Genomic DNA, 9,659 nt, shown 5'->3' on the forward strand with positions numbered 1-9,659 from the left:
TGGCCCTGCATATGGCAGGAGAGTTGAAGATTCATGCTCCTTGAGGTCCCTTCCAACCCTGGCCATTCTGTGATTCTAAGGCGTCTGTCTTGAACCCAAAAATACATTACAGTCCAGGGAAAGAAGTGAAAAAAACACTATTAGAAATCTGGAAGGTCTTCTGCATCCCTGCAAACCATCAGCCAAAAACAGTCTGATACCTTGCTTGCTTATCTGACACATCCCATGGTCAAAAATCCCCTACAGCTCTCAACAGAGCTGATTTTACACCTTGCCTCATCACACTTATAAGCATCAAGGCATCCTTAAAAACTGCCTGTATTGTACAGTGATTTCCAAAAACCTATTCCACTTAAAAGGAGACATGCATTTTACCTTAATTAGCTTACAAATGACAATAAAGCCTGATTTTCCATGATACCAAGGTCTCGGATGAAGGCAGTCTGCATACTTGGAAATATACACCCCTGCAAAGACAAAGCAGTGCAAGATTACAAGAATGGTCTGTTTTTCCTGCAACACACGACAGTGCATGAAAATGGATTAAGCAAGGACTTGCCTCTCTGTAGAGATCTTTGTCACACTCTCCTGGAAGAGATATGCTGTAATATTCATCTCAGTCAATCAGGACTAAGATATATGCACAGATAAATAACCACTTCCAGTCTTGCTTGGTTTGGCACTTACTGCTATGGACAATTCCATAATTAGGTGCCTTGGCCTGCAAAGATTTTCAGGGACATTCTGCTCCTGGCAGAAGGATTTCTTTGAGTAACGTGTCCTGCACTGTGTGCCTTAAGACCTCAGGCCTTTGGGCAAAGAACAGGTACAGGCTGTAAAGGGCTTTGGCACAACACAACCTGCTCTAGTTATTAACAGAACTGCTGGCAAAAAGCTCAGCAAGTGGACTTTGTAGAGCAGATGGAGGGTTGCCAAAAAGTCATGTTGGTAGACATGTGTTTATTAGCAAAGGAGAAAAAGTCTGAATTGCAGAGGAGAGAGAATACATTTTCTGGGGTAAATCCCATCCTCATTTTGTTAAAGGGGTAAAAGGAAGACCCTGCTGCTTCTTTGATCCAAACAAGTGTAATTTAACTGGTAAGAAACAAGCAGTTCCCACTGAGTAAATAGAAAGGCAACACCAAGGGTTTATCTGGGCTTGTGCTTCTAAATGAGGCAGTGCTCCCAGAGCAGTGAGCTAAATGGAAATCTTACCTTTTGCTGGGTCACCAAGCATGGAAATGGAACTGCTGTTCACACGGAGGCCAGTCTGACACACCTCTTTTGCCTTCAAAAGAAGAAACAGCCTCTTTTGCTGTCTGTTTTCAAAGGTAAAGGACACAGCAACCAAATCTGTAGTGCAACAGTCAGCAAAATACTTGTAGTGGGCAAACATTTATGTGCTGAAATTCAATTAGAGATCACTGCAGACCCAAAACACCTGCAGCATGAACACGACTAAACCAGCTGAAATCAACAAGAAGAAAATGTGTTGTTTTGGGTACTAAACAACGAGTTGTACTTCTCAAGGATTGCTGCTCCATGGAAACAGAAGGATTTTCTACATTTGCAGGGCAGAGAAAATTCTTTAGAAAGCGTAGAAGAATTTCAACACCTCCAGAAACCAGTGCAAGCATTTCAAAGTCCAGCCTTATCTGCACAGGAAATTTGTTAAAAGATAACTGCAATGGGCTGGTATGAATGCAAACAACACCTTTTACTCCATGCTCACACCTGCTGGGGCACAATTACTTCCTTGGGAGTGTCTCAACATTATTGATTTCATTCACTTTCAAAGAGGATTCATCAAAGCGTGCACCAACCAAAGAGTGACAGTCTATTTGAACTCTTTATGGGTGAGAAATGAAAACAAATCTTAAATTGTACATGTATGTGGCACTTGGGGACATGCTTCAGAGGGCAGGTTGGTGATGTAGTGATGGTTAGACTAGTTAATCTTAATGGTCTTTCCCAACCTTAATGATTCTAGGATTCTCTGTGGGACAATGCTCACTCCCAAACTTAGACTGAATGTGGTTTATTTTGATGTAGTTTGATCCAAATCAAACTAAACTGCATTCAGGCTACTCTCATTCTGAACAGAACTATCACTACAGGGATTTACCATAGTGTCATTAAAGCACGTTACAAATGAATTCTCCCTAGACTCCCTGAGCATCCTTGTGCAGGCAATCTCATCACACAAAAATCAAGCACATCCTCTTGAAAAAACAGGCAGGAAAAATATTTCTCAGAAATGGTCAGGCTCTCTCTCTACGCAGATAGCAAAACCAAGGGAATTTGCTCAAAACCACCTAGTAAATCCTGTCTTCAGTCTTCCTGTCTCCAGTCTTCCTGTCTCTTCTAATTGTATGTGAAGGGTTTTACTTGCCCATACTTGACTGTAAATCTACTGGAACAAAGGCAGATTCCTTACAGTTCCCTACAGAAAGCAAAGACGACCTCAGACAGTAGCCAACTGGAGTGACCTAAATTAGGATCCATCTCTAGAATGTCCCAGAAGCTACTTTCAGAATCTGCTTTGGACCATGCAGCAGTAACTGTACTGATAAGTGGGGTACAAAGAGCCAGCACCTTCTGTCAACAGAGCTGCTGGGTTTTGCTGGGAAGGAGCTCACGTGTCAGCACTTGGCATCGACCTTCTAAGCTGAATAAACATTTGAGGTTACCTCTTCTTCGTTGTCAAACAGGAGAAATGCAAAGGTCTCCTCAAGCTCTTCTTGGCTGTATCCAGCAGCTTCCTTTGCTTGGACAAAAGCTTTGAGCTGTAGAAGACACAAGGACACTTTGTTCTAGTCCATTTGCACCAGAACCAACAACTGAGCAGTACAGGGAACGTGAGCACAGAGTGTCCCACATACCTCCCTCCAGCTGTGGTCACATCAGCTGCTTGTCCAGCACATGTACCCATTCCCACCATAAGTGGCCCAAACCATACAGCTAGGAATATCCAGCATTATACAACTGTGCTCCTTTCACCACATTTTGTCAGGCTACTGGAGAGCTTTTTCCCTGAGCAACATGTGGGCTTGTCAAGTATCACATTTAGTGGCCAGCTGTGGCCATCAGATGACAAACCCTCTCAGCTATGAAACAGATACCAACACAAGAGGGGGTGTTTGGAGAAAACTTTCTCCACTGACCAGGGAAGCCAAAACTATTTGATTAGAGGGCAGATGTATCATGCAATTACAGCTCAGAGGGTTTGGCTTCAGCCAGATTATGTCACCTCTATTTCTTTTGTCTAACAAAGCAGCATGTGTTCCCAGTGCTGACAGCAGAGAACTGCAACCATGCTGCGTTTGCACTGTAATAAAAGAAGATATGGAAGGATAAGATTTTTGTAATGGTGTTCTAAGATAAGAAAACAATGGTCTCATCAGTGCTTTGGCTTATTTTGACTTTAGAACTCACAAGAAAACCATCAAATGACTGAATTCCTGCCCTCCTTGTGTTTTATCCAGCTCTGTAGTGACTTTCCTAGATGGTTCTGCGTGGAGCTAGGAGTTGGACTGAATAATCTTTGAGTCCCTTCCAACTCAGGATATTCAAAGGCCTCCAAGCTCTATTTAATTCATGACAACAAGCAGACCAGCCAGCTCCAGCTTTCAGAGGAGACAGCTTATTCCATGCCAAGAAAACTATAGGAAGGCATTTAAAAGCGGTTTCACAAATGCTGGAAAAAGGAAAACTTGGGGTTAAACCTATTGCTTGCTTAGGCATAATGGCAGAAATACCACTGTGGGCATCTGCCTTGATGTCATTAGCAGAACCATGCATGATATGCAAAGCCATTAAAGCTCTCCTTCGAAGCATCAAACCAGCATTTCAACCTGTGCCTGAAGGCCTGCTCCAGGAGTCCTGCTGAATACTTGGCAATGTTGGACAAATTGACCTTTTGTTCCTAATCAGAATGGGAAGGAAGAAGAAGAAAGCAAAAGCTCTCCAGTTGGGAGCTGCAAATGGGGCACTACAACGTATGCAGGTAAGAAACACTGCCCTTTTCCAAGCTTCCAGCAACACCCTGCTCTCCCAACAGCCTTACCTCATTCAGAAAAACATCATTTTCCACCAGAATTGCTTGGCTGTACCAAAAACCATCCTGAGATGTAGAGTCCAAGTAGGAATTCTGCAGCACCGAAACCGCTGTCTGCAAAAGGGAACTTGATTCTCTGAACTCCGGATATAAACCTGGTGAAAGAATCATAGGATTTTTACGTTTGGAAAAGACCTCTAAGATGATCATAAGAAATAAAGCCATAAGCAGGTGCCAAATATTAATTCTGGATGTTCCCAGATATCAGCACAGGGCCTCAGCAGAGCTGAGTGGCAGCGTGACTCATTTAACAAGCCCACATCTCCACGGGGCTGATCTATCAGCTCTGCAGCAACCAAGGGGACTTTTTTAGCAGTTTCTCTCCAGCCACATAGCACCAGGACTTTGAAAGCTAACTGCCCTCCGCCAGGAGGAATAGGAGCTCCTAGTTTGCCATCAAACTCTTCAGATTCTTCTTTTGCAACAGAAAAAAAAAAGTCAAATTTATCCACAACTGCCAGAAGCAAAACCTGATGGTAAATTAACTTTATGATCTTTGAACAAGTCAGAGTTTTCTCTTCTGCTAAGAAGTTACTGAGATTTCCTGGTCCGTGGTCAGATCAACTTCTCAGGGCTATCAGTTTAACCCTAAAAGCTTTCAGGTCTTAAAGAACATGGTTCTCTCACTTCAAAGCCTCAATTGGCAGTTCTCCCAATGCCCACATTCTCTCCAAACATCTCCTAAAGAAAAAAAAACTCCAGTAAAACACTTCCCAAGAGCATCCCACCAACAGGAGATCCACATCCCAATCAACAAATCAAATACAGACGCATAGACAAACGAAAGCACTGCAGTTTTTACGCTCTTGCAGCTGTTCAAATCCAAATGTTAAATAAAACAGCCATGCAGAAATACAGGAAATCCTGGGCTTGGTCTCTATTGCACATTTAGAAAGCTTTATTACTGGTGATGATTCATAATCTACGGGATTTCAAACCTCAGGCTGATTTTGCAACACAGACGCATCAAAAAGGTTTATTTCTTACAAGCCCATGAACTTTAAACATAAAAAGCAATCACCTATGAGCAAAGAAATGTGGAAACTCCAAACCTGATGTAAAGAGCAAGTTTTGCATGCTGGTTCCCCTTTAAGAAGAACTTCACAGCCATTTTTGAAGATAAGTTCTCATTTTAGCTTCTGCAGCGGAAAGGCCCCTGTTGCTTTGGCAATAAGATGGCATCAGCTGTTGCCCTGAAATCTCCTTGGGGCTTGATTCCTATTTTTAAAGGGTACATTTTGATCTGCTTCTTCATTTCCTCCTAACTCAGGGGAAAAAAAAAAAAAAAAGACAGAAACACTGCCTATGTGATAAATCTTGCTATTTCTCTCAGCCTTTGCTCACTTCTTCCTCACTTGCCTTTTGCTTTGCTCTGTCACCTTCTTGCATCTTCAAGGCAGCAGTCAGGGCAGTCAGGCTCCTTCACATGAAGCAGATCAGGGAGTTATGTCCCAGCTCAGCTCAAAAACTTGAATAGAACACAATGTCCCCTTCTGCTTCCTGCCCAGAGCACCACAATAACACTCGTGTCCAGAGCCACACAATATTCTGCTCCTCCTACTTCGCAGCTCTACATCACTGACAAGTTTGGGAGGTTCTAACTCAAACAATTGCTCCTTCTGTTCCTTTCCAGTTCAGCTGCAACGTAAAAACGAAAGTCCCCAAAAAAGTTGCCTCTGTCATACATAAACAGGCGAGACGGAACAGGCAGAGTGTGGCACTGAGTCCCACAGCTCACCTTGACCTCCGTGTCTCCTTTCAGATGTAAAGAGGCTCCTTCAGCTCTGCGCTTAAAAAGACCAGCAAAACCCTGGCTGCATGGAGTGCAGCCCTTGTGCTGTGGTTGGCAGGCTCTGAGTAGGAGAAAGTGAAAGTGCCTACACCAGAAGCAAAAGTGAAAGTGCTCGCTTTCCCTCGGAGCAGCTTGGATGTGCCACCATCATCCCTTGGCATCTTAAGGGGAAAGGGGGATGACTTCCCACAGATGGTCAGTGGGATGGATGGAAAACGGCTGGATAGACAAAGGATAGATGATGGAGATGATGGATAGATGTACAGATGGAGAAGCCCAGCATGGCGTGACACCAACGGAGCCCAGATGAAACTACACTGGCTGTTATTCATGCCCCAAAAAATCCTCAGGATAAAATTTCACAGTCCTGGTGATTTCCAACCCTGAAAGAGCAGTCACCTTTGCAGTTCATAACGCTCCCAGGAGTTGCACGCTGCTGTTCCTCTTCCAGATTCTGTGCTGGATGTCAGTCAGCAAGGCCAGCTGAGGCCAAGCAGCTCAGCATTTGCAATAGCAGGATCCTCTTTCTGCTCATCCAAATGACCTCTGGATGGCCTCACCATGTGGAGACTTCCAAAGCCAGCCCAGGAGGAAAACCCACGATTTTTGAACCATTTACCAGTACAGGCTTGTACTAGACAACAAGGTTTGCTTATCTTTTCTCTTTTCTTTAACCTTAATGTTTTAGTAGTGCTTGCTGCATGTATTTGAATGCTGTCAGATCTCCAAAACCCATGTGGTCAGTGCAGGCTGAACACAGCCACGCTGCTCGCCTATGGGTGTGCATCCTGCTCTGCACAGCCCCTTCCCACAGCCGTCCTCCATCTCATCTCTTCCATTTTTGGGTTTAGCACCATCATTAGTGTGAGCTGTAACAGCAGGCCTTGCTGCCAGCATCAGTTCTGGCATAACATGCCACTTCATATCACTGGAAAGTCCATGTACTGCAAGATGAGACTCCTTAAGACCACCCTGCTGCTGCTGACATCCACTTGCTCTTTTCTTTTTTCACCTCCCACTCTGATTTTGCTGCTCACCTCCAGCACGTGGTAACTATTATGACGATTACATGAACTGTCCCTTTAAATTCTGCTCTAATTATAAAACACACATTATTACCTGCTTGATTAGCTCTTCACCTGCAAGCTTCTTTTAGCTACAGCCCATGCAGCCCAACTTTCATAATGAGTCTCGGTTCATCAGTCTTGCAGCATTACTGCACAGAAGCCTTTTTACTCATTCAGTGTAAGCCCAAAACGGAGCCAAATTAAGGCAGACTATTTGCAAACTGATCAACCAAAGCAGACCCCAGAGACTGCAGTGTGGTCCCTGCTTTGGAGGAGGAATCCTGTGCCCACGAGGACCAGGTTCAGGCAGTGTAGGATGGTTAGCATGGCACTGAAGCAGAAAGTGATTCGGTTTATTTGAGCCTCTCAGGGTTTTCTTGTGTTTTAATATGTGCTCTTCAAAGCTTTTCAATCTCAAAACACAATCTACTACACCAGACAAGCACCTTGTTCCCACTGTTCCTGCTGCATCAGCCACATTTGCAGCTTTGCTGCTTCTTTTTCTTTCACTTTCTTGCTTTCTTCCTTCCTATTCCTCACACCCAAAGATGGTTACAACCTCACATTTCTAGGGTGGAAAGGTGGGGTTCCAATAACATTCAGCATTTTCCAAAGGTCGCACCACAGGATGCTACAGATGGGTTCTACAATCCCCTCAGATTTGTAGGAAAAAATGAACCTGTTAAACACTAAGATACCAGCTCTTCCTCAGGAAGCCTTCAAGCCACAAACCTTCACAGGCAGCACAAGTATTCAGGAGAAAGAAGAGAAAGAAACCACCTCTCTGCATTGTAAGCTATATTCTTAGAAGAGTGGCTGGCTTGCACAGAAGAGCCTTCCAATTATAGAGCTGTGCTATCTTTTGCAGTTTCCTGGTTTGATATACCTAGAACACTCACAGTGGTTGCTGATAAGCTGGAAAAAAAAAACAAAAAAAACAACCCAAACCAGGTGCTGGGCTGTATTTAAAATTCCCTCTAGAAATGCAGTGAAATGCAGTTATCTAGGTAGACAGTATTTACTTTTATCACCTTTGAGGAGTCAGATGATGCAGGGCACCCTCACAGAAGAGACACCACTCTGCCCAGAGGATCAACAACCTTTCTGGAATTAGAATTTTTTATTTTTATTTTTTTTACCCTGGAGGGTGACAAGGCCTTTGAACAGGTCACAGAGACATGGGAGTGCCCACTCTTGGATGGGCAAAGCCAGAGATGCCCCATTCTGATGTTGGTGACAATCTACTCATAGCAGGAATCCTGCTCTGGAGAAACCTTCCAAGTAAAATTTCTTTGATTTTTGAACCTCCTTCCTGTTACCTTCAGCTGCTCACATAATTGAAGATGTGGTTATTGCAGGCTTTCCCTCCTTAATTCATCACACAGTTGTTGCTGTCTTTCATCTTCACAGATGCTCCTCAAAGCCTCCTCTTTCTGCAGTTCTCTTCTATTGGGTTGCCACTTTGTGAAGTGACTCACCTGCAGGTGTCTGCATTAACTCTTCCAAAATCTAGCACTATCATAACCATTTTAGCATTCAGACAACTAAGAAGTCCCTTTCTTTACAAAACCAGTAGCCACGAGACAATCAGACCCAATGCTGAGGAAGAGCTGTAGAAGTGTGCACAGCAACTCAAGACCCAAACGATGGCAAAGTGATGGCAAAGGTTTACCTTTGCTACATGATGTTTCATCATGTGCTTTCCATTTGGGAAAAGGGGAAGGAAAAAAAAAAGGATAGTGGCTAGACAAATTGGGCAGATCATCGGGCAGACCTGCCTGAAAAGCTGTAGCTATGCTCCTCCAATCAGCCAGTCCTTTTGTGATTGAGAAAGCCTGAAATAGGGTTGAATCCATTCTTCAGTTTGTTTCATGGCATTCCTTTTGCTCTCACTATAGAAGCTCTTCTTTTAGTGTTGTCTTTCTTTCATTTTCTTGCTCTGCTTGACGCAGCTCTACCACACATTCTCTGTGAACCCCTTGGCTCTGGAAATTACCAAGACACACTTACAGTTTCCAGCAGAAACAATAAAATCTACCCACACACATGCCAATTTTAGATAACCACGAGAACTATCAAATCGTCATCTCATCATCAGAAAGAAAAAAAGCCAAACAATGCCAAAACAGCATTTACCAAGAATAAGAACTATTTCACTTTTCTCTCTCAAAGTGATTTTAACCAGTATCCATGCTTCAGTCTGGTAGAGCTGTACAAGTCCCCAATCATCGCAGGAGAGTTGGACTAAATGGCTTTCAAGGGTCCCTTGAAATGATTCTATGATTTGTCCCAGTGCTCCTTCCCTTCACCTACAGTTAAGCTATGAAGAAAATCACCAAATAACAGAAGAGAAATTAAAAGAAACTATTTTTAATATGGACAGGTTAAATATTCTGGATTACCACACAACTCCTCAAAGATCTGTGCCAATGAAGCTTGAAATCTTGCATGATGGTGTTCCATCCTTTGGACCATTTTTGTTGCTCTCCCCTGGGTGTGCTCCACCAGATCCACATCTCTTTTCTACTGAGGACTCCACATGAGGACATGGTACTCCAGGTGAGGCCTCACCCTGCTGACCACACTTCTTTTGATGCAGCCCAGGATATAGTTGGCAGTGTGTAAAGCCAGTTTCAGGGCAAAGTAACACAATCCAGAGAATTCTGTCTATCCAAATTTCCCC

General features: G+C 43.6%; 1 protein-coding gene across 2 annotated transcripts in view; it reads right to left on the reverse strand.

Moving 5' to 3' along the window:
* Positions 1–9,659, reverse strand: part of TASOR2 (transcription activation suppressor family member 2) — a 33,023-nt gene that overhangs the window by 21,044 nt on the left and 2,320 nt on the right. The window contains exons 1-6 of one of the 2 annotated variants that reach the window (XM_090132621.1): positions 5,477–5,801; positions 5,170–5,378; positions 4,067–4,212; positions 2,691–2,786; positions 1,216–1,288; positions 376–467 (exon numbers count right to left, since the gene is read on the reverse strand). In XM_090132621.1, the coding sequence (XP_089988747.1) occupies positions 376–467; positions 1,216–1,288; positions 2,691–2,786; positions 4,067–4,212; positions 5,170–5,194 (432 nt within the window). In that variant the 5' untranslated portion in view covers positions 5,195–5,378; positions 5,477–5,801. Of the gene's footprint in view, positions 1–375; positions 468–1,215; positions 1,289–2,690; positions 2,787–4,066; positions 4,213–5,169; positions 5,379–5,476; positions 5,802–9,659 lie in introns of those variants that run through there. The other variant, XM_090132564.1, reaches the window with a different exon arrangement.

The sequence above is a fragment of the Phasianus colchicus genome, chromosome 1, assembly GCF_987193195.1.
Source record: "Phasianus colchicus chromosome 1, bPhaCol1.hap1.1, whole genome shotgun sequence".
Lineage (NCBI taxonomy): Eukaryota > Metazoa > Chordata > Aves > Galliformes > Phasianidae > Phasianus > Phasianus colchicus.